The sequence below is a fragment of the Paramormyrops kingsleyae genome, chromosome 1 (genome assembly GCF_048594095.1).
Source record: "Paramormyrops kingsleyae isolate MSU_618 chromosome 1, PKINGS_0.4, whole genome shotgun sequence".
NCBI lineage: Eukaryota > Metazoa > Chordata > Actinopteri > Osteoglossiformes > Mormyridae > Paramormyrops > Paramormyrops kingsleyae.
Window position 1 is genome coordinate 11,500,928 of NC_132797.1, and position 25,782 is coordinate 11,526,709.

Consider the following 25,782-nt stretch of genomic DNA (forward strand, 5'->3'; position numbering starts at 1 on the left):
CTTTGGACAAAAGCATCTGTTACATAAATGGAATTTCTCTGCTGACGCCACCTTTCTAATGCAACTTAGTTGGGTGACAGTTGTGGAGGCCGGTGTAGACTAGGGGTGGGCAATCTTATCCTGAAAGAGCAAGTGTGTATGCAGGTTTCTGGGATAACCTCTAGGTCAGCTGTTAAAATCCAGGTGTGAGGACTCTTCAGCCAATCAGTCCTCTAATTAGTAATCTAATAAGGGAGCTGCAGCAAAAACCTGCACACACAACAGCCCTTTCTGGATAAGATTGCTCACCCATGGACTACATGAATGCAGGGTGGTAGATCTAGCTGTGCACCAAGTGGCAAACAAGCCACCACAGCCCTGTTCACTTGGGGGGAGGGGACGACGACATGTTTTTATTAAAAATCCCCCACTTGCGTGTTCGGTGTCTTTTGTTTGCTGAGCTGTGTCCCCACTCCCACTGGCCCCAATAAAATGACATTTGATATAACCTGCAGAAAATTATGTTTCCATGCCCCACCCAAACTGTGGCGGCTTGTAATTTTTATTTTTTTGTGAACCTACATCATCAAGTGCAACTAGATCCCATCTCATTTTACCCATTTACCCAATGTATTGTACAATGGGGAAGCAGGGTCAGCCGGTTCATTAAACAAGTGGGGATTTTGAACCTTGCTCAAGGGCCTAATCGTTCTGCTGACCTTGGGATTTAAACCCACAACATTCTGGTCACAGGCACAAGATCCCAACTCACTGAGCCACCCCACATACCACGCCTTTTGCACCACAGTCTTCCCACTCATTTGCAAGCCTCACACCAAGCCAAGCCTTCAGAATTCACTCATTGTTTTCTCCTCCACAGCTACGTCTGTGCCTCGATTGCAGATGAAATTTGGACAGGGTCCTTCTCCCGCTCTGAACCCTCAAGAAAGACGAAGCTCTTATCTTGTGGTTTCCATTTTTCCCTGAGATAAATTTCTAGGAAAAACATTACCATAATTCCCAAACAAAGAACATTAGCGCAGAGAAGAAATGTGTAAAATAATCTTAAAAGAGCCAGATGTGATTTCATCATGCCTGCAGATCATATTTGCTGGATCCTCTTTGAAGTGAGGAGGAGATTCGAAAGTTAGCGTGTTAGCAAGTTCTCAGAGTGTGTTTCTCTTGGCTGCCAGCCGGCCGACTGTGAGAATCTCCATCCCGCCAAATGAAAACTTCAGCAGAACCATTCCCCTGACCTGGACTGACCATCAAATTATTATCACCATCTGTGTTGTTTTGTCTGGTCCTGCCTGAGTCATGTGATGTTCCAGCCCATATTAAGGAGGGGCTGCTTTTACCATTCCCAGTGCCCTCCAACCTATACCACCCAAAACGTAGACATCCAGACTGAGCTGTTTCATGCCACTAACCCTGGACAAGCTCTACTCACAGGATGACATTGACTCTGAAATGTTCTCTTTCTCCATGTTCTCTTTCATTACTTTGCAGTGACCGTGATTGACTGCGATATTGACTCCCGTCTTTCTTCAGAAATGGTGCTTCTCTTTGCAATGACTGAAATTGATGCTTCTTTGTCACCTCTTAAGAGTCTACTGCTGTCTAAAAGTTAAAAAAGAAGTAAAACCTCTAGCAGGGTACAAATAAATTGTGCAAAAAAGTATACTGGTCCCAAATTACTCACAGCAGAAGGTGTCTCCTTCTAATTGAGGATTGCAAGGTCTTCTCACCTTGCAATACAGAATCGCCGTGGCTGAGCAAGGCTTGGCATCCAGCCCGGAGGTGAACGTGAACCAAGACGCCCCAGAATTCTGGATCGGTAACAGCCCATCATCTGTCGTCGTGGCATGAGCAGCTCCCTGATGTTTTTTCAGAACTTCCTGACTCTCACTGGGTCCCTTAGGGTTGCTGGGTGTTGTTGGATTGTTGCTGAGTCTATAGGGCTGCTTGCTTCTTTTGAGTAAGATGCTGCTTCTGCTGTAATCATTGACTTCCGTCTTGGTTATGAGAAGGTGTAGCTGAAAGTAGAGATCCGCTGTCGCGCCGGGTTTCTGGGCACTGATGGGAAAGCACCTATCTTCTGTGGATGGGAGCCTTGGAGCCGGAACAGTCCAAGGACCACCCTTCTGACAAGGACACTGTCCTCCCATTGGTGAGAGACAGACAAGTATGATTGAGCGTACTGAATCAGCTTAAGTGACATCCGGCCAATGGGATGCCTTAAAATCTCAACAGCATTTACTGCACCAACCAAACCCTTGACCTTTGAGGACAGAAGATAGTCCCCATTAGAAGCAACTCAAGTGGTATGACACTGGTGATAACTGCATGTGATGGGAGTGTGGGGTTTGCCAGTGCCCCCATTTAATAATGGGGTGGTAGCAAGGGGCACGGAGTGGGGGCAGCCGCTCGAGTTTGGGGCCCGGCTCTATTTGTTGCCCAGAGAACAGACCACGGTTTCCAGGAACAATGCCGCCGATGAGAGACTCTCCAAGGAAAACACGACTCTGACATCATGGGTTCGTAAAGCTCGCAGCTGCGCCAACAGCCTCCTGCCACAATCAGCTTTCAGTGAATTTCCACTGCAGAGTGAGCGGCGTGTAGAGAAAAGGGTCGGGGAGGGGGAGGCGGGGGAGGGGGGGGGCTCCGCGTAAAAAATGGTGAGTGAGAAGAGAGAGGTGCTACTGCTTCTGCTGGTGCTGACCCCAAATGACTCTGAGGTCAGAGCCCTCCAAAGGCTGTCCAGAACCACTCTATCCCTCATGTCAATCAGCTAAGCCAATGATGCTGAAGGGCGCATAACTGAGAGCACTGTGCAGCGGGGTTTGCTCAAGATCCATACAACATTGATGATGTTCCAGCTCTTTGCAGTGCAGTTTTAACTAATGGGAATGTTTGACATACAAAAAGTGTTTACTTTTGTAAGTTCTGGTCTATGGAGGAACATCTGGCACAGACCAACTGGTTAAAGACACAAAACTCCCTTTCGAATCTGGCTGTAAGTCAATTTTTATGTGAAATGTTAGGTACTGTATAGTATTATTTATTAACAGTAGGGTCATAAATGGGTCAGATAACAGAGACTGACACCACATGCTTTGAAAGAGCTGATCATCAGCTTGTATCTGTCTAGAGGTAATTGTGTGTTCTGAGCTGCAAGCTTCACGTCTGTCAACAGGCACTCGTGGGGTGACCACGCCCACGTCCCAGTCGAAATGCCACCTGATTTGCTCCGAGTCTCTCTGGCAGAAAGGAGTCATCTGAACCACATTCCATGAACTGTGTTCTGACCATACAGCAAACTGAGACACTTCGAGAAGTTATCGCAAGAAAAAAAAAAAAAGACACAAAATTGGCAGAACTGTTGACGGAAAGGATGTTGACATGGAGAGTACTTTGACACTTCAAAAAGTACACTTTCTCTCAAAGCACACTTAAAAATATATATGCACATTTACCAGAAAATGTTCTGCTCATCAAAAATGTACAAACCCACACTCAGAACGTTAGATGGCCATTCCAATGCCAAAACCTGTTTATTCTGAACAGCAGACATGAAGGAGATGTTTCTAGAATGTTCTTAAAATATTATGTATACCAACAAATACAGTTTATATGTCCAGTGCACACTCTAAGCATCAGTGAGGTATCCACCCGTATCTATATAGCTCATAAATCTGATCTGGGACCAGCAGGGCACTTACAAGTTGGCATTGCCTTAGAGTGCTGTGCCAGTCTCTTAGGTGGCAACCTGAGGGCCCATCAGTCACAAGAATATGATCCCCTGTTCACAACACGGAGTGAGCCAGCCTGGCGGCTGATTCCCATTTCCCCTCAAACCGCCCAGGTGAAGAGGATGCCGTGATCGCGAGTGTCGGGTCGACCTCAAGGTTGTTTAAAAGACGATAGCAAACGTAAGTAGCAAGGCCCAGAGCTTTTATTACAGAGCCAGGTCCAGAAGCAGTGTCCTCATGTGCACTCAACCCAGAGTACAAATGAACACACCAACTTGCCCTACTCGCTTCCCACCAGAGGGGGCGCTGGAACCTGCCACCTACCAGAACCTCCAGGAGAGCAAATGAGGATGCTAAAGTCAGGCTGACCTTGGATGCTCCCCGAACCGCCGTAACTTACTTATGAAATGTACAGTGTTTTGATGGTTGCCCCGGTTTTGCACATTATATTGCCATGATATATACGTTTTTTTGAATGAATTAGCAGTATTTCTAGAAGCGTTCCATTTTTTTCCCTCAAGTAATCATGTAATCTTTTATTTTTTGCATTTTGCGGTTTCCTGCAAGTAATTATTTTTTTGGGCTTCGATATAAAACCATAGTACTCTCTAGCAAAATAATGCTTATGTAATTCCCGTAACCAGTGTGTATTATTTGGCAAGTAACAAAAAAACTACTGTATCGGGTGAAAAATGATTGTTTTTTGTTTTAATGGTGTGCTTCACATCTGTGGTCGTTGTGGTTCACGGCGGCGTTTGTGCGTGCGATGTGTCGGGGCAGTCAGTGGTCCTGGAGCAGGGTCACTGCCGGGTTGACGCAGTTCGAGTTCAGCTGCGGTGACCACCACCCTCTGAACTCCGCGTGTGGACACGACTCGCTCAGGGGATGTCCTCAACCCTCATCCGAACCCGATCTCCAGGTAGAGAAACCCATGGTAAATTATGGTTGGCCAACTTCTTTGCAGGTCCCCCTAAACACTTGATGGCTGAATATTTTTTACATAGTAATTTGGACTAATTGAGCCTAATAATTGGTCCTATAATAAGTCTTAGCGGCAGCTGAATGGAATGAGCATCGAGAGAGCTGGAGCGGGAGACTGCCAAATCCCTACTCTACGCTCATAGCGGTAATCTCCACTGACGCTGGGCCAGGTGGCCAATCCGTCTTTTAAAAGGGCTTGATTGTTCCGCTATATATTCATTAAAATGTGCTGACGGTGGGTGAAAGGCCCCGTCCTGTCACTGCGGCGATCCCACTGAAAGCTGAACACGCAACTCTCCCCTCGGTGAACCCGCACGGCGCCCTATTTGCCTTGGCGGCACACGCCATTGTTCAGGAAGTATCACTTTATCATGCAGCTCCGGCCCGCTTGCTGCCTGGGGAACAGAACCCAGGCCTCGATTTACGGGGCCCCTGCGGGTCATAGACCAGTCCAGTGACCACGCAGTCACACGTGTGTGCAGACACGCCACATAAATAAATGCAAATGTAGATGCAGACTCGGTCGTTTGCCACCCTGCACCTTAACAGTTATTTAAATATGCTATGGATGGATGGATGGACAGATGGGGGGACAGATAGATAGATAGATAGATAGATAGATAGACTGTACAGAACTCTCATTCTTATCCTCACAGATGCTGTATATGCTCATTATTTGTAATACACCATATATACTGTACCACTGTATAGACATACATTTTTCTATTTATTTATCATACATATATATATATTTTACAGCTGTTTCTAGCACTTCTGCACTATCTTGCACAGCTGGATTCATTGCCTAATTGCATTTCATTGTTGTGATTACTTCTGTTTTGTGCAATGAAACTGAACCTAAATTTAGATGCACATTATCCTCACAGTTACCTAGTTGTGGTATTGCAAACACTTGAGTCTGTCCTAGTCTGTCAGTACCATTTTTATCCACATCTTAATCGGTCGCAGTGCTGTCTTAATTGGTCACTACTATTTATAATCATCTAGTATTATTATTATTATTATAATAGATTTGGTGTTTGAAACAAAATTACGGAGGCAGAATGAGGTTCTCTGAGATGCAAATCTATGCAAACACATTTCAGCGACACATTAATCCCGCTGCCTTGGCCGACACCTGAGGTGACAGTCGCTGCGCTCTCGCGTCGGGCCGGAAGGTCCGTGCGCTCTCGCGTCGGGCCGGAAGGTCCGTGCGCTCTCGCGTCGGGCCGGAAGGTCTGAACCATCACAGGTTCTCACAGTCTGGCGGCAGCTCTGCGGACTTCAGAGAGGCAGGAAGGGAGAGGACGGAGGTTGGAGGTGGGGGCAGAGGGGTCTGTTACTCTCCTTTTGGGGCTGAGGGGGCCGGAGGGGGGGGTGGGGGGGGGGATAAAAAGCTGAGATAAGGCCGCCCATGCCTTCTATTTTTTTCCGGCTCTCTTAGGTTTTTTGTTGCAACGGCATCGATTTATTAATGACCATCCACGGTGCACTTACTGCTGGCTTCCTGTCTGCCATTTCCCCTCCTGGCCTCCTTCCTGTGATCTCTCTCTCCCTCTCTCTCCCTCCCTCTCTCCCCCACCCCTCCCCCCCTCCCTTACCCCTAGCTTGGGGGCACGCTTGGTCCATCCGAGTTCATCGCTCAGAGCTTCCGCGGTCCTCCCCTCCAGAGAAACTGGAGACGCTCGCCAGGATGAAAAAAAAATGACCCAGTGTGCATTTCAGCTCTGGAGTATGAGGTCGACGGCAGTCCTGCTTACAGGAATTCAGGCTCCATGATCAATGTGCTACAATGGATATAAATAGATAATAAAGAATGACATCAATATCAAATTTGTTTAAGTTGTTCCTGTGTAATACACACACACACACACACACACATATATACATGAAAATGCCACATTCTTTATATATAAAATCTGGCACTGGTTCAGTTCTAAGTGGAGTTCTGATGGACTCCCTACAATCGCTCTGGGGTCTGACATTCATTCACTCCCATCTCTCACGGCTATCTGCAGAGAGGTGGTACCCACAAGTTTTGTGCCACCGTCGTCCCTGCTGCTGTTGAAGAGAACGAGAAACGGCAAGGAGGCAAATATGTTTCTGAATGTGGGGCTCAGATTATCGTCTCGTCTATCATCTTACGTCTCTCTGCATCAATCATCGACCCCCACCCCCCGGAAGCCATTTGTTTTCGTTCAATTTCGTGGGCCGTCATTCCCGCTCCCTGCTGTGGCTGACTGCAGAGCCTGTTGCCCGATCTCTGTTTGCTTTCGCTGGGATGGTTTGCGTCGTTGCCCCTTGTCCAGGGCCTGTTTCACAAAGCAGGATTTCTTGCTTAGCTGGATATCTTGTCGGATTTAAGGTAGTCTGGGCTAGATGTAAGTAAACTACAATAAAGTCTGTTTATACCAGGATACCTTAAATCTGACAAGTTGTCCAGCTAAGCAAGAAATCTGGCTTCATGCTACAGGCCCCACGTCTGGGGTGACTTGGACTTGGTTCTGGGAGGATGCAGGCCCCCCCCCCTGAAATTAGTGGGGAGAATCGCAGGCCTGTACCACAATAGGTTTCCGAGCGTATAGAGAATGTGAGAGTCATTCTCCAAATTTAACAAATTAATTATTGTTTATTTCTTCTTGTTGTTATAACAACAGAATTGTGGCAAGAAATTATGGCGCATAATGTTTTCCTGCTTCCTTGAACGCCTCCCCCTGCCCCCCCCCACCAGCCCCCCCTCCCACCCTAAAGACGCCAGTGGGTTTAATTCATATGTATTTCTGTAGGGGGCCTGTAGAGGGGAGTCATGACTAATTGGGAAAATGTTATTCCGCGTAAAAAGTCCGTATTATTAGCTGAAAGGTCATCCAGGTTTCGTGTGGTCTTGGAGACGCGTTTCTACATTCCTGTAACTGGATCACAGATCTGCGCCGTGAACAGGAGATCTAAACACCTAAGTGCTCCTAAGTCAGAGAGGACCCGCTGTAGTAGCCGCTGAGGGTTACGCTCAGCTATATGCGGGGGGGCGGGGGGACCTTGCTTGAACGGATGCTTTTGGGAAAAGGATCTCAAGGCAGGAGGCAATAGAAGATGTGCAGAACCTAAGCTGATGCAGAACATTCTCCCACCTCGGAGAACAAAGAAAATCATCCTCTAACCAAATCGGTTTCCAATCAATATGACTTTTGAGCATATATGGGGCTAAAAATTAATTCAGCAGATGATATTAGGTGCTATACTACTGGGTGAACCAAGGCTTTTAGCCTGCAACACATGTGATCTCCACCTAGTTTCCCAGTGTGTTTCGTCCTTCCACTTTGCTAATTGTGCCTCCAGACCATGTGTATCACCGCAGAGACCATCTGAGTCTCAAGGTTGTGCTATGTGGCAGTTTCAATGGCAGTTTGGGCCCTGTAATGCCATGAAACTTCGTTTATTAAGTTTTAATGACGGACGACAACATCTTGAACCCCAACCTGAAAGTGTGTTAATTTCCACAGTGATTAACTGCTCTTGTACTTGTTTAGATACTTCTTTAGTCTTCAGTATCTCCACTGAAGTATCAACAACTGGGTAAAACCCTAAATCATATAATAATCAGCTAAATAAAATGACATGGTAATCTGTCTGCAGGATTTCTTACCTCCCATAATGCTCAGTCATCCGGCACGAGTGGTCAACAAGTCATTAGGGATTCCTGAGAAGGGCTGACAAATCCACTCACCCCGACAGGCGTGTGATATCAACAAGTGTTTTATTCAGCAGGAATTGTGAACAATCTGTCAGCAATCCAACATTCTCCACAGAGGGCAAGAGGCCACCGGTGGTGACGGTGCTTCCGCCCAAGCTAATGAGCTTAGCCAGCGCTCGCCGACTCTCTGCCAGTTGTCAGACTCTTCTTACATTGTCTCATTAACACTGGTCTTCATGCAGCCAGACATCTCACATTTACACGTGTTAAAAAAGCAGTGACACGGCTGACCCTCGCGCCTCTTTGGCGATCTTTTGTCGATTGATTTTTGATGAGGTAACTGAAATTCCACGAATGCCGTAGTGGAGCAAATCCTGAAATTGCATGATAAATCCTGCAATAACGTCCATTGATTGAAACCCCTAGTTAAACTTATGGTATATTTTTGAAAACTAAATTCTCATGTTTTTTCCCCCTTGTCTTTATGAGGATAACTAACCAGATAGTGAATCTGCTTATTATGTCCTAAACGCATTTAGATAACCATTCCAAGTCTTGCTGTTTTTTTTTTCCTTCATGAAGACCTTTTTTAAAACACATTAACGCTGCTATACAATTGTGCAATATTTTGGGTGTAGGTTAAGTGACTTTGGAACGTGTTAAAGTTCACTTCCTGTCAGTTCCTGCAACTGTGTGATATATTCAGTCATTGTCTCGTGGGTCAGCCTATCAGAGGAGGCGAAGTGGAAGATACCAAGATGCTCTGCGTACAGGGATCATGCTGCTCTTTGTCATTCCACTGGTTTATGTGTGTCGTTGCACAATTCATTATGCAGTAACAACTGACAAACCTGCATATACTACAGAGTTTCTAGATGCTACAGTATGAGATGATTGTGTGGTGTAAGAGCAAGATATTGTGTTCAGTGGGATGGATGTAGAATTTTTAGCTAAGTGAACTTTTCCAAACACACGGAGTAAAGTTGTATGTGACCCTACTATTGGCATCTAAAACACTTAAAATTTAAAATTGGTTGTTCTGTAGTGTTTTCTGTTACTCTATCCGCCTGTCAGATCACAGCAAAGCCTGCAGTGGTTGTTAGCTGTCACCAGTCCATCCTATTTGTCTTCGTCTGACTATCCCTGCACATCGCATTGTTATACGAGTGTTACTGCTGTGATTCGGGGGTCATGCGTGTGTGTGTGTGTGTGTGTGTGTGTGTCCCCGCTGGAGTGAAAACTCAGGCTCTGTTCCATTAATACATTACATATATTTTAGGACAGACAAAAGTACACTATGACTTTAAACACCTTGATAATAATGGAAGATAATAGTTCACAGTACTCTTTGTCAAGTCATTTGGCATAGGGATCAATATTGAATAATAATAATAATTTAAAAACAGTAGAAAAAATAGCAATTAGCCTTTTGGGATCACATCAAGATGTTTTTTTTATGCATTCACAGGCTTTCCACAAATACGTTTGCTCGCTTACACCACTAACTGATTGAAATAGCTTACAAATAAAAAATATATCATATAAAACGATGGCCACAAGGCTGTGCAAAAGGGAAGACGTCCAACCAATCAGCTTCGCTCTCAGTTTCTCTTCCTGTTTCCAGCCAACCCTTGCAAGTAACAAACTACAAAATAGCACCATTATACAGTGGATAAGATTCCTTAATACGGTTTTGCTATATGATACCATTATGTACAATGATAGTAGGACGATGCATAAACTAAAATAAATGGGAATACTGTTTGATTATACGCAGGTACAGAAGAAGACAGTGTGTTTGTGATGTTCCGTGTCATCGGGTCACCACTATGGTGCGTATATCTCAGAGGGACTGGCTTGTCTCAGTCTGGAAGCCACAACATTCGGAGATCACGGACTGAGGAGATGGTGGTAATTCTTATGAACAGGGAGCCAGTTTGTGTGCGTGTGTGTGTGTGTGCAGGTGTGTGTGTGTGCAGGTGTGTGTGTGCGTGTGTGTGTGTGTGCAGGTGTGTGTGTGCGTGTGTGTGTGTGTGCAGGTGTGTGTGTGCGTGTGTGTGTGTGTGCAGGTGTGTGTGTGTGCAGGTGTGTGTGTGTGTGCAGGTGTGTGTGTGCGCAGGTGTGTGTGTGCGTGTGTGTGTGTGTGCAGGTGTGTGTGTGTGTGCAGGTGTGTGTGTGTGCGTGTGTGTGTTTGTGCGTGTGTGTGTGTGTGCAGGTGTGTGTGTGTGTGCAGGTGTGTGTGTGTGCAGGTGTGTGTGTGCGCAGGTGTGTGTGTGCGTGTGTGTGTGTGTGCAGGTGTGTGTGTGTGCGTGTGTGTGCAGGTGTGTGTGTGTGTGCAGGTGTGTGTGTGTGCGTGTGTGTGTGTGTGCGTGTGTGTGCAGGTGTGTGTGTGTGCAGGTGTGTGTGTGCGTGTGTGTGTGTGTGCAGGTGTGTGTGTGTGCAGGTGTGTGTGTGTGCAGGTGTGTGTGTGTGTGCAGGTGTGTGTGTGTGTGCAGGTGTGTGTGTGCGTGTGTGTGTGTGTGCAGGTGTGTGTGTGCGTGTGTGTGTGTGTGCAGGTGTGTGTGTGTGCAGGTGTGTGTGTGTGCAGGTGTGTGTGTGTGTGCAGGTGTGTGTGTGTGTGTGTGCGTGAGCATTCTGGGTAGCAGTATCGTGTGTCTGAGTAATTCGGTTTGGTTGCCGGTGCATATTAGTTGTCTTTTTTCTCTCGTTTTTTTTTGTTTTTCCCAAATGAAAAAGCATGCGGTCCAAGGTATTACAAAAGCAAAGGATCCTTCGCTAATCTACCAAAGGAGAAAAACACAGGACAAGTGGAATCAATCGTTAATCTCCTGTCTCTGCATGGCAACACTAATACGCTAATGCCCCCCCTCCCCCACCAAACAGGCTCGCAGTTAAGAACATATCTGGCTCCAGGACACACAAAATCACCCTTCCAAAAAAACGTCACGGGCTGAACATCCCGTTCCAGCGAACGCAAACCACGGTGACATCTTTTTCCACACGTTCACAGATGTTCTTAGAAAGCCCCAATGACAATGGGAGACTGTTGGTTTCAGTTGGTAAAACTCTTTTAATCTGTTTTTTTCGTCTTTCCCAGAATGCATTCCAGTGGCATGCATGGTTGTGTCATTTTGACCTAGGGAAAGAGGGATTTTTTGCTTTTTTTTTTTGCACAGTCAGTGCAGACAGAAGAATGGTTAATACACTGGATAAAATCACGTGAGACAACCATGATGTCTGCAGGCCGAAGGCAACGTGATAAAATTCGACCCAAGATTAAAAATCACACTCTCTTTTTCTAGCAAAGCACCCAGCTTGTGTATGGATTAAAACATTGGTCCTCTCTTACTGTGAAGTGGACACCCCCCCCCCTCCCATTTTTGGGCTGCTCCATCTGATGACCTCAAGCCTGTTTTTAACCCTCTCTACTGCAGTTCAGTGGCAGGAGGCAGACCGGGGGTGGGGGTGGGGTTTCATTCCCAGGCAGGATGGGTCTTCAGAGAGGACGGATGCTCAGATGATGCGCATGACCTGGGTGTGCAGGAAGGTCCTCCCACAGCCAGGAGGTGCTACAGCTCTCGCAATGGAGTCAAGCAGCAAATTTCTCCTTTCAGTTTAACATATATCTTTTAGGTGGATAGTGATCTCCCCCCCCCCCACACACACACACATTACTTTCTTACAAATAACAGTGTACATTATGGACAGAACTCTCTCCCTTCTTGCTATTTGGTACTTATTGAGCATATTTAATCAATATCCTGTTTTGTTTTGCTTATTTGTTTTGTATTATCTTCGTTGTTTCTACAGTGAACCATTACATGTTGGGACAAGGTTGGGGGCCCACACCCTTCTCCATCCTTCCGTCAGTCGATACGTCCCTCTATCACCCCTGCGGGTCCCTCTGGCTGCCCTCCTGGGCCTCCTCCTCTACATCCGGTAATTCCTGCCACCTGTATTTCCTCGGCTGGAATTCTTGTGATGCACCTCCTGCAGGGGACAAGGAGATGCGGGGCAGGAATTGTGGTTAAGGTACGGCTCGAATGCGGAGGCGATACCAAAAAGCATTAGAACATAAGAACATAAGAAATTTACAAACGAGAGGAGGCCATTCGGCCCATCAAGCTCGTTTGGGGAGAACTTAACTAATAGCTCAGAGTTGGAAAACATTGGAAACACGACGCCCAGTCCTCAGTAAATATGAACACAGCCCTCGTCGCTGGAAGACCTCATGTTTAAAAGAGAGGCTGTCGTTCAGACTGTTGTCTCTAAAACACCAAGTGTGCGCTGCTCTTTGACAGGCAGGAAATTTCATGGGGGGGGCACAGACGGGACTAGGAGCTCTGCCACTCACATTCTATAGACTCCCAGGCTTCTACTTTACCGCACCCCCCCAGCCTGGTCTGCATACTCAGGCACCTCAGGCTAAGCTGCATCTCTGCCAGACTCCATGCAAAGCTGAGACACAACAAAGCCGGGGGTCCCAGCCGTCGTGGGGACTAGGCCATGCTGCAGAGAACGGCCATGCACAGCCCAGCGTCCCACGGGCCCGACATACCTTACAAGATGGGTGACTATTACCAGATAAGTGTTTCTGTGAAAAAGATTCAAAAGAGAAAGACTGGCAACCATGTTTCGACTACCAGAATCATAGGCAGTCAAGATGAACCAGCTCACTCAGTCAATGGCAGTAAGTCCTGCAGCGTTAGCAGGTGAACGTAGCATGTAGCATGTGGTTTTATGATGTTTATGTAGCTTGTAGCATAAGATGCAAGTCTAGCTACACTGTATGTGTGATATGATTCCTGTGTAGCATGTAGAGTCTGGCATACATTTGGCATTTTTTTTGGGGTAGTTCCCTATAATGTGCAGTTGTGTGGCGTGTAGTATTTAGCGCGTAGCGTTCGGCATACCTTCTGTGCTTTCGGCGTGTCCGTGTGGCGCTGCGCTCGCACAGAGCGCGCCGCCTTCCCGGACTTGACCGGCGCACAGTACATCTCCAGCCGGCGGAGCTCACAGCTCTGGAAGCAGCATTCGTCCACGATGCCTCGGTTCTGCGATCGCCGCGAGCTCGGCCCGTAGCCCCCGGGTTTACCTGAGGAGATACGACCAGAGAGACGGCTGAGGACACACAGCCCAAAAGAGGGACGCCCAATGAACCAGACCAAACTTCAACCAAGGCGGTGCCAAACAAGTCACAGTACTGAAGTACAAGCGTGACCATCACCCTTACCTCACCTTGCGACTGGACAAGATACAGTGCTAGAACATGTGATTTTAGAACTAATATACATACACCTTTGATCACAACAACGGCTAAAGATATTAACGTCCAGTTAGCAAATGCTAATTGGAAATTCTAGGCCCTCTTTGCATTTAAGCAGGACCGGCTCCACCTTTTCAGGGGCCAAAACTGTACTGGGAGGTCTCCCCTTCCAAGAAAATTGATGATCATTTCACTTCAACCGCAATCCAGGTAACTGTACCCTATGCAACTGGCCATCCATTCTACCTATAGCTAGAGCAGGCCCTGCATGTAAGTCTTCTTTAAAACAAAAAGCACAGCCAAAGTCGAAACCCCCTCCACTAAGACGGACCGTAGCTCGGTTCCTATGAGAACCCACAGAGAACATCCAAAGCTTTTTTGGACTCTGCTAAAGGTACTGGAGCCAAATTCTCTTTGGAGTGGAACCCTGTAGGTCTGCTAACCCCAATACACTGAAAATGGATATAAGAAAGAGGGGTATTCGACCCTAATCCCCTACACCGAAGGCCCCGTTGCTGTGCAAAGGCAAGGGCCAGAAGCAAGCCTAATTGCCTTGATATACGGGGTGGTGTTAATGACGCCGATTTCGCTGGTGTAAAATTTACAGGATATCGCATTGCGCTGCCAGAATGCGGGCCCCTCTTGGCTGCTGTCCCCATCCAGGAAGCAAAGTCACGGTCACCCGAGAGCATCACGGTCTGACGCTTCGTGCCTGACGACGCTTCACTGCCCCCCCTCCCCCCCCAGCCGAGACTGACTGAGCTGGCCTGAATTGACCCGTTTTGAAACTGCGTTCCCTCCTCCCCCCCATCTCTCCTCACTCTCACAAAGACACCGATGTCACAGCGCATGCCCTCGGGAGATTGGGGGAGAGGCACAACCAAGGAGAGACAGACAATACCAGGGGTGTCGCGAGAGATTTTGGACCCAATGAAAGAATTTCATATTAGCCCTCCAACCCAGACTAACTCATTAATTTCAAATATTTTAAGGCCCCTGTCACTCAGGGGTTCTTGGAATTGTCCTGACTTTCCCCTTCTTTATGGTACCTCTAGACAGCACTATCTGTCAAGAGCTCAAATCTTACAGCAGACGCAGAATCTCTGAGGGAAACATGCATGACCTGTGTGGTCCGCAAAGGGTCAACCTCCCAACAGCCTCTAACAAACACACGACGTACCGTATATCATTACGTTCATTCGGTGGCCTTGTCTATTTCTGACGGAACAGGAAACCCAGGAATTCTGACATGCTGCTTGTGTTGCGAGGACCAGACTATTGATTTCTGACGGACCTCTAAGAGGTCTGAAGTCCAAACAGTATTAGGGTGACAAGAAAGATTGATGTTGGAAGTACTTCGTGAAAGGTACTAGGTCTTTTGATCTCCATAGTTGTATTTATGCACTTTGGTGCCATCCACAGGTCTAAGAGATTGTTGTTGTAGGGTTTGTGTATTGAGTTACTTTAGTGGGAGAACTGAAGTACCTGTAAATATACTACCAGTGCTGTGACAGGTATCCAATCAAAACAGTCACACGACTAACTAGTGGCCTTGCTGAAAGTAGCTGAAGTAATAAATGGACACACAGTTTTCAGTCTGTGAGATTCGCATGAACGGACCCCCATGTGACCCTCCTGGACCCTGTCTTGTAAGTGGTTCTCAGGCAGACGCACTGAGCCCCCCCACCCACCCCAAACTTTCTAAAGCATAACCACACTCCATCCATAATTCCCAATTCTCCTCCAGCCCAGAACACTTCTCAAAAGGAGCCCTACAGCTCCAATAGACTTTTCCCTGTTACCAAATGAAATAATCATAATGTAATATGGCATTTACAAGGAGGAAATGCCTTTCCCTTTCACAGTTAATAGCTCTTGGCTCGGGGGACGGCTGACAGAGCGCATTAACTTCTGCGCGCGGCCTGCCTTGTTGTGACAGTGCTCTGTGCCGGACGTCCAAGGCCTACCATTGTGAAACGGGCCTGTTTTCCAAAGAGCGGAGCCCATGGGGGGGTGCCCCAGTGTGGGGAGGATAAGGAGGAGCTGTGGGCCTCTCCACAAACACACGCAGGCTCTCTGGCGCTCTGATGCGGCGAGCTTGCTGCCCCGGCCGTCTCGCTGCGATCTCTCCCCGCCAGGCAGGGCCAGACGAGTGCAGAGGGGTTAGAGAGAGATAAATTAACCTTTATTATTGGAGCGCTCCATTCATGCGCTGTGTGCGCGCATTTTGGCAACCGTCTCCGTATCCCTGTCACACTAATAAAGCAAACAAAATTTAAAGACCGAAGCTGAGAGAGGAGGGGGCGAGAGAGAGAGAGCAAGAGGAAGCCATTAAACGTGTATATATATCAGCTCTCAGGCACGGCCGGATCTGTGAGCAGCTGACGAAATGATGGAGCGTTAATTCAATCTGCTCCTCCGCCACGTCCAAACGCTGGTAAATACATTTTCCCGGCTCGGCCTCCTGAGCAATCGATGAGAAGCCTCTGGGTCTCTCATCCACACGGCAGACGCAGAGGTGAATCGAACAGCCCACCCTCCTATAGCCGTGTGATATCTGACGGAGGTGTTGAATACACAGTAAGGGTGCTGTAAAGCTGGTCCCGTGTCAATTTTCACTTGGAAATGGCTCTTGAAGAACAGGATGTTGTCCAACGCAGGGATCCTGTTCTTCCGCTTCAATTAGCTATACCACAGCTTATCAGGGTTGCTTCTTGTGCGTAAGGGAAAATAGTTCTGTTCTCTGTGGTCCACAATTTATTTGTCCCAGCTTAAAATCTTATATGTGGGCATTGGGACTTCATTAAATCCCAAGTTTTCCTTAAGTGGCAACACGTTTGCCTGTGGCTCAGAGGGCAATCTGGAGAAAAGAGGCCTCCATCAATGTAATGAAACTTCTGGCAAACTTGAAGGGTTTTCTTCACGCCAGATGAAAAAATAACTACTGATCATTAGCTGGTGGACTGCATATTAATTCTTTCATTCTTCAAAACTGGGCAGCAATCTTTAAATGGGTTATTTATAAACATATATAAACAATTTTCTAGCATGACAGTATTTTAATAATTGGTTCTAATTTTGTCCTCTTTATCTTTGTTTTATTGTTCACAAAATTAAGGTTTAGGGCGAAATGGAAATCAGAAATGAAGGGTTATTTTTTGCAGCTGAGAGAGAGAGCTGGACCATTACAAGGAAGGGGTCGGTCTTGGGTCCACCACCTCCGGCTGTGGTTAAGCGTCTCCCTCCACAAGCCCAACACCACATGACACTAGATAAATACTGACACTCAGAAGTACTCATGATGCCTCACCCACCCTGAAGCTCTGAAAACAGGAGAATTCTTGTAAACTTTCTCTGGCATAGCAACTCCCACTCTCGTTCACACCCTCAATAGCTACTTTCTTTTCATCCTTTCATCCATCTTGTCCCCCTAGACTCGGCCACCCGTCACACATTACTTATGGCGCTTTTCCACTGGCATACAGGAACCGACCTGTACCCGACCTGTACCCGACCTGTACCGCGAAGAGAGACTAGTTACAGCACGGTTCCAGCTCGCTTCGGTTTTCCACTGCAGAAGGGTCGGCTCGGTAAAGCCGTTGCCGGGTTTGGAGCGCGATAGTGATGTAAAACCAGTGAGACGTTTATTGACCCTTCACATGGTGTACATCATAATTCACTATGTGCTCATTTCTTAATTTTCTAGCACATTTGTGAGAATCGTCATGCTATGCAAGCATCAAACAGCAGTGGAATTAGCATTCACTTGCATGAATTTGCATTACGAATCCATTCCGTTCAGTTGTTCTATAGTACTTCTTTTAAGTAGGAGGTTGGAAAGTTCTGAGTTTTCTGGAAAGCACCGCAATGTGCAATACTACTAATAATGAATAATACATAGAATATACCCTTTTTTCTTCAGATGATCCATGCACAGAACACAGATTTCTCCTTGCATTTTGACCAATCAGATGGTGGAGACACAACCGACTCAGTTTGCTCATACTTTAGGCCCTAGTAAGCAGGGTCATGTAAGCGCAGGTACAGCTTACATACTTTACGATGGAAAACCGCCAGTTCCTGTACGGCTTGGGCAGGGCTCGGTTCTTGGTGAGGGTGGAAAAGTAGCAGATTCTTCTACGACGCACATTGCCTAACTTGATGGCTTTGCTTCCAGGTCCTGTCTTCCTTCTGCAGTTTGAAGCACATAGCTGGAATAAAAGTGATTGTTTTCCTTCACTCTGGGCTTGGCCTTTGCTACCTAATCTACCACCCAGGCCACTAACACTCTGGTCAAAGGCCGGAACGTTCTCACCTTACATGACTGTGCCTTAAGATTAACTGGCAGAACCATTGTTCCTCACCCCAGAATCCAGAGTAAAAGCCCACAGTTGGATCCTGCCATTATGCAATCAAAGGTTGTGACGAGCCAGACTTCTCTGAAGTGGGTTGGCTCCTGTTTTGCTCTCCCCCCCCCCAACTCCCGTGGGACAAAGCTCTGCAAATTAACATCCGCTGTTTTTTTCAAAATAACCTGTAACCACACAAACAGCTGGAGAGGAGAGAGGAATAACCAGCTGGTCTTAAAAGGGGTGCTTTTGGAAAGATTACACCCTCCGATCCCTTGTAAACAAAGGGCTTTATACGCCAGGCTTCATAAATAAATACATGAGGCGGTCTTTCATGCGCTGCCTCTTGGCGAGGAAACAAGTTTCTCCAAAGCAGATCAGCGGTGGACTGGCCTTTAACTGTGTTCCCACTCATGTGCATTTCGTTGTGGAATACATATCAGATTGCCCAACTTTTCTTTGGCTTTGACAGAGATCTTGGATCCCCCAAAGGCCTGCTGTTCCAGGTGATCTTGTTGCAGTTGCAAAGTGGAAAAGTCCAGTAGAGAACGACAATTCATACGTCTGGAGGTGTTTCCTGTTAAAACTGAATTATCCCGAGTTCATATTGGGGACGAGCTCATATGGTAAAACCTCCTGATGGGGCTCTAGATGGTGATGCTCAGGTGTGCAAGTGGAATGAAGGATGCGTTAAAGGACACCAAGGCCAGGAAGACAGTTCAGGCCAGTGAGAACTCTGCTTGATGCTTCCTATCAGTAGGAGGATAAAGAGAGGTTCAAACTGCACTGTCGTCGCTACTGTTAATGTTGACTTTGGTGGGACCAGCGTGTGAAAGAGACAAAGGTCAGCAATCTGGCCAATGGCTCAAAGGCCTGTTTGCTGAGGACACCGAACATATCACGCATTCCTGAGAGGAGCTATTCAGGAAAAAAAAAATGGCTGGGATACCCATCCTGAGTGCCACAACAAGGATATGAGTTTTACAGGCTTGCGTTGGTTAATAAAAACCAGCGGATTCCTGAGACCAAGCAGTGCACGCTGACTGCAGCGTGTCAGGGAGTTTATGGCACGATGGGGACCATACAGGCCTTTTTATCACTGGCACAACAAAGTGTTTATGGCGGAGCTAAATTTCCCTCACTTTTTAGAGAAACTTTTTTGTCTTTATAGGCTGAGCAATTAAGCCCCAACGTTTCTCCGGATTCTTGTTTGTCTACCTCACAAGCTTCTGGTCCTTTCACAAAATGTTACGTGGCACATCAGCGGCTGAAAGAGTTTGGTTCCCTGTTGGGTTTTGTGAAGAGCCAGTCACAGATCAGCACAGTTTAGAACAGCTCAGGCTCCTGTGAACGATTTTAACATTGCACTTCAACATTTACTGTTGCTCAAGCACATGTTCAGGGGTCCATTGGCCTGAACCCAATCCCACATTCCCCTGTTCCTCTTCAATAAGGCCCTACTGCAAGCTTCAGGTCAAGCGCTCTTTGCACATTATCCACCGTCTCATGCATATGTTTCAAAGAAAAGCACAGGAAACATAATCAAACCAAGGTGCTCCGTTATTCTTCCCCTCCAGGTGCAAAATCACCTTAAATCAGCTTCCCTAAGCAAAGAGGACTCAGGTGCTCAGTCCCATGTGGAAACTTCTGCTTCGCCTTGGTGTCGCCAACGGCCTCATCAAGGAAACGTTCCTTGAAAAGTAAACCTTTGTTTTTCGTTAGATAAACATCTACGGCTCCACAGACGGGACAGATAGGGATACTTGCTCCAAGAAGTTCCAAGCAATTTACGGCACCATCATCAACAGTCTCTGCTTTCATTTCTTTTCTCGGACTGTCATTTCATACAGGCAGTTATGAGTTTTGAACTATGGATAGTTTTACTGCACCAAAGGGAGTCGCGTCGCTGACAGTAATGCAGGAGTTACAACTTGTTGTTTAAGCTCTGCTGAAATTTTCCACTAACCCTCCCATCCTTTCACCCCCGTCCTGGATCAAGGACATGTCACTTTTGCGATGGTAGGAGAGAAAGACTGGTGTTCCCCCAAGGATACTCTGCTGGGGGCATGTTAGTGTGGAAAATCTCATTACATCATGCAGAGTATCAGCCTCTAATTGGTCCCTGTCCTTTTCAAGAAGCTCTCACTGTTTGGGCAGGACATCGATGGGTCGGCAGACATGTTCCTCCATGCAGATGATGGCAGTGTTCCCCCTAGATGTTGCTCCAAGAACTGCATTCCTTAGACCATAGACCAGAACTCAGTGAACCCTGCATTCATGACTACTCTGAGGCTGATCTCCATCTCTTTGAAAGCAATGAGTTGCAATAACGGGCTCATTGTCAAAAGAAGAATGAAAATGGAATTGGCTGCTTGTTGTGCTGTGATTCATCGCTAAGTGTCTAGGTAAGTGCTGTTGTGGCTTTGAGGGAAAACAGCCTTCTTGGCCAACAGCAGACCAGACATCTTACTTAAGGATGTTTTCCCTCCTCCTTAAAAATGGGGTAAGCCCAGCAGAGACCGTGGAATAACTATAGTTGCAATAGATACTGTGAGACCAGTCTGAGTTCTGTGTGGGGACAGAGGAGGGGTCTTGCTGGCTGCAATCCCCGTTATGTTAATACCATCTAGAATCTTCTTCTCTGGTTTCATATTTACCTTGCAGTTAGAATACCACCGAATTTCCCTCGCTGCAGATGCAGTTTCTGGATCAGTCTGTCTGCTCGAACATTAAAAAAGACATCACTAGATTTCTAGGTCAGGCTAATAATTGGAAAAACTGACTAGAGCTGGGGTTTTTTTTTCAGACCACATTTTGTTTCAATAAAAGGTTTTTTTCCACAGTGTCGTATTTCACATTTCTGTCAAGGTAATGAAATCTGAAGTCTTGAAATCCAAACGTGGCCACTTTCAGGGTGACGTACGCAAGGTGGATTGGCATCGTCTTGGCATGGCGACGCCGCTGTCTTGTCCCTGGGTATAGTCACCGGCACCCTGTGTTTCCACGCTGCAATGTGGCTGCCCATTGCTCACTGACCCACAAACGGATCCACCGTGAGGCTGCAGTCATTCTGCCCCTCTACTCACACGCCATTTACTTCCCGTCATTTACTGACGCAAAACTCCACTTTAAATGAATTCCCCACACTGCAGTGCTGCTGATTAGCAGCTCTGCCTACATCTTTGCTCCCACGACACTTACGGTCTCCAGATAAGCTGTTTTCATGGGCTTGACCGTAGAATACATCATTCAAACCACAAACATTAACTGCACTAGACATTTTCATTGAACGTAGCTCTGGGAACGAGGCCTTGTCCTGAATTCACCCCGGACACACAAATACCCAAACCTTGCCCTGGCCTCATTATATATCTTACTTCTGGTATCCCGGTGACAACTAGCTTGCGGTACCGTAGTACAACATTATAACAATAAATAATGTCAACGTACTGGACCGTGTCTCTGCCTACTGCATTGTTCCAACCCCTTTCTTGGATAGCTATTCCCATTCCCTGTCTCTTTCTCCTGATTGGCTACTCAGACTCCTTGTCCACAGTGACTCCTCCCACCACAGAGCCCTCTTCTGATCCATTTCCAGCCCCTGGCACCAGGCGGTCTTAATGGACGCTCACACTGCCAGAGCCAATCGGATCGTGATGCCTCAAGCAGTCGTACCGGCGCTGATCCGAGCGGCAGCAGAGCCTCCTGGGGCACGGGGCTGGACCCCTGGCAAGCTCAGTGTCGCTCATGGGTTTTTCTTGGTATTTGCTTTCAGGGAAAAGGCAGCAGTGACACCATGCAATGCCAAGGCAGAGCCTGACTGGCATCATGCCAGATGAACCTGATGCTCCTAGCGGCTGAGCTGGCATCGGCGCCTGGCGGCTCGCTAACTCAGATCGTGCCGGGGCACTAAGCGGGCACCGCGGGGCCTCGCCGCAGATCGGCGTCATCGCCCCTTGTTTTGTCTGTCATGCCTCCACCGCTGTGGCGAACCCTGTATTCAAACGCGGCGTCCAAACCGGCAGGCGGACGGCCAGGATGGGGGGCCGCCGCTCTCAGCTGCATCTCCACACCTCCCAGAAATAAAGGGCTCCTTTTGGAAAAAGTCACCGTGGCACGGATCGTCGCATAAGGGAATACGAAATAGCGGCAAGGTCAGACAGGGTTCCTTTTGGACGAATACACCTTCCTTTGTCTGAGGCGAAAGCTATTCCCAGCTCGTCATCTCGGCATAGCAAGAAGAGACAAGTTGTTCTATAGTACAACCAAACCATTTCATTTGAACTTTGCTGGATTACTGAAGTATATGACAAAAACAGCATGTAGCCCCAGAACATTCAATGGCCGTGCAGGTGCTGTATTACCGTTTTATGATTGATGGCAAAAATAGTGGTAACTTTTCTGATATCTAAAATATCTAAAAACAGATCTTATGAATTAAAGGTCTGCTAGAGTCAGTACCACTTCTTATATTGCACCAGAAAGGCCCTCTGGGTAGTGAAGGGAAGCAGCCTGTTTTGGGTGCAGTACCTGATTTGGCCGCCAGGGGCAGTGCACATTGCCTCAGCATTCGGAGACCCCGCGTCCATGCTACGAGCGGTGGCTCCCAGAGAAGCGGCTTGCCACTTGGCGCGCTGACCGTGGTACCTCGACTCGGCATTGGAATGCTAGCCTGGCATTCACCATTTAAAATGGAAAATAGGCAATGGATTCCACACAGAGGGTTTTCTTTGGGTAACTTTTTCTCTCTGTTGGAAAAAAGCTCACTTGTGCGCAGATTTTTCTTTTTTCCCTCCCCTCATTTAAACACAGGCAGCCAAATTCCACTTAAAGCCCTGTCCCCAGGGACAGAACAGCTACTTGCCATGAATATAATATACTTATAGCTGTTAAATATCAATCTACACTTAATCTAACCCTCAGCAGCCCATATAACGCTAACTTCGCTATTCTTGCATCGTCTGCACTTTAAGGCCTGCTGATCTACACTATAGATTGACTTGTCGTCCCATCACACATGAAAGCGACAAAGGGATTAACAGATACACTCCAGCACCTTCTCTTCTTATAAACCCAGCTGAAGCCCAAAAATAAAAAAAGGGGGGAAAAAGAGGACACCAAAAAAAAAGGCAGCTGTTTCTTTATTTATGAAGAGCCCATTAGCACTGGGGGGGGGAGAAGCACTGGTTGTACTTTATGAATAAATAAAAAGTGCACTTACTGAAATAAAAGCCTCTCTCTCCGCACACGAACTGCAGCGTGTCCACCAGCTCCGCTCCGCACAGCGTCTCGGGACCCGCCGTCGCAGCTGGCGTCAGCGCCAGAACGCACAGCACCAGGGACAGGGTATGGGTACAGGAGATACAGCACATCTTACTCTGCGACCAATAGGGAGAGGGACACCGTCAGAGGATTCCAGCACAGCACGCAGGGCGACCAATAGATAGCGAGGGATGCGGTCACTGGGAGCACATAGCGCGCCAGGCCGCCTAAGCCTCTTCCACAGCTTTAAACTATTATTCTTATCCCTCGTGTAATCGCGACGCTTATGATCAGCAATAGTATTTCGCTTCAGTCCTTTAAAGTTTCGTAATCATCTCATTATAATCAAGGACGCCGTATCCTTTCCTGTCCTCAAGGATGAGTGCACTGATATCTCTGTAGTTACAGATAAACAGGTGGCCAAACACAGACGAATGGTTAGCGACGGACTTGCGGGGGGGGGGGGCTGCATAGACGTTGCTCATTCAGGCTACCTGCCCAACTCGCAGAGGCTGAATCCCACGATCGGAACGGTCAGGTGGAATCTACCGAGCTCACATGCGCAAGCCGCATCCAGGGAGAATCGGTGTTTCCCACATCTGTCCCAGCCGTAAATGCATTTTATTCAAAAGAGTAACTGTGCCAGATTAAGGAAACGACCGCACGTAAAGTGTTTCTAGAAACAAACAAGAAGTTTACAGTGTCTAGGGATGGGCTTTAAACGGTATTTTGGCGAAATCTCACACGCGGCATTTATATAGTTTTTGGCCAAAAGCCCTATACAGAAGCAATGTGTGCCATTTTAGCATAAAAGGCACATAAGCTATTTATTTAATGAATGCTCGGATCATTTTAAACAAAATTTCTTATATATACTGGAATACTGTCCTATTTACCTTGATGATTAGCTAGCGGATTGTGGTTATGGAAATCAGCAATTTAATAGATAATAATTAATAATAAATAAAGTAAGTAGTAATAGGAAGCAGTGAGACACCGTTGCTCAGATGCCTGAAAACACACGCACATTAAATGCTGAGCCGGGGATCTTGCTGTCTAAGACTGAGTAAAATGAGATGGAAACTGCAGAACTGCCAGAATCGGTGGCAAGAGCTCGAGGAAGCTGCACGGGCCAAATTTACATAATAAAAAGAATCTACGGCGGATTGTCGCGCGGCAGCCTGGAATCCGCCGCGCTTCTGCTCGTTTTCTCCAAGTGCGCCTGAGAGCCGCGGCTGTGCAGTAAAGCCATTTCTGCAAAAAGTTTGTTTATTCCGTTTTTTTATTTGTGCGGAGCTGTCGGAAATGAGTTTCAAAGTTCACAGCAACTGAATCCCCGTAACTTATCATTTATCACCACTACCCAATTAAATAATCCATCTAACATGCACTGAAAGACAAAACGTATCCAAAATGCTAAAACCGTACACACGTCAATAAACGTCCTGTTTAGCTATATTATTATAGAGACAAACACGTGCTCTGTAGTACACCTAATAATAATACACGTCCACATAATTACAGAAATGACAAATTGCAACAGTAAATGAAATTATATGCATACGAAGACATGTACACATACAACACAAAACACCGATGGAAATACAACTAGATGTTAATCTACAGTAAAATAATACTAGTTTAATCAAAATGGTGTATTTCAAAGCTCAGTGATTAAGTTATGTCATCATTGATGCAATCTTTCTATTCATAGGTGGAAAGTATTTATTCACAGGATGTAAAACTAAGCGCCCAGCGCTGTGATGATATGTAATGCGTTATCAAATACAAGGTGTATTATTTAGAGTAAAACGAAATCCGTACAGTTACCTTGAAGACATCACACAACTGCCACTGAAAGAAGTGACCGGCGATCATACCCAAGGGTCTCCACACGGCAAAGACCAGCAAAAATGAATTTGTTTGAAGTCATTAAAAAATCCAGCGAGAAAGACGATGGGATGGATGTAGGCAATGTCACATCTCAGTGTTTCGACAATGTTCCATTGCGCAGGCTCGTTTTGGTGAAGTGAGATTTAGCGAACAGGAGACGGATTTAGAGAGAAAATCCTTCACATTTATCTATATTACAGATATTTTCAACAGGAAACAGCTGTTGCAGTCTCTGCCTTCTCCTCTCGCTAAGTTACTCATTAGGAATTTTGGGCACATTTTCAAATAACGTCATTCCACTTTTTTTTCGATGGGATTGAATTTTGATCTCGTAAAGCCTTTCAAGATAAAAGAGAGTTACCGTGCCACCCGCGCTGCTTAACAAAGCTAGTTAGGAGAAACAGCACGTTATAATCAGTATATAGTGCAAATAAAATGCATTTTAAAAATCTGTGCGAATCAGCGACTAGAGCACATGACAATATTACTGCCCACGAAGCATTTGTGCGCTTTATTGGGTGTTAGGTGTGTGTGTGTGTGTGTGCACAGAAAGGTACCAAACAATCTGAGAAAGGAGAAACCTGACTGTGTAGAATTTAACTTGTCTTA

General features: G+C 46.6%; 1 protein-coding gene across 1 annotated transcript; it reads right to left on the reverse strand.

Annotated features, from left to right (window-relative positions):
* Positions 1-9,654: 9,654 nt before the first annotated feature.
* igf1 (insulin-like growth factor 1) lies at positions 9,655-25,555 on the reverse strand. The gene is given in 5 exon segments (XM_023816908.2): positions 9,655-12,393; positions 13,317-13,498; positions 23,240-23,396; positions 25,111-25,164; positions 25,166-25,555. Coding segments are annotated over 5 exon segments (501 nt in total). The 5' UTR covers positions 25,214-25,555; the 3' UTR covers positions 9,655-12,333.
* Positions 25,556-25,782: the final 227 nt, after the last annotated feature.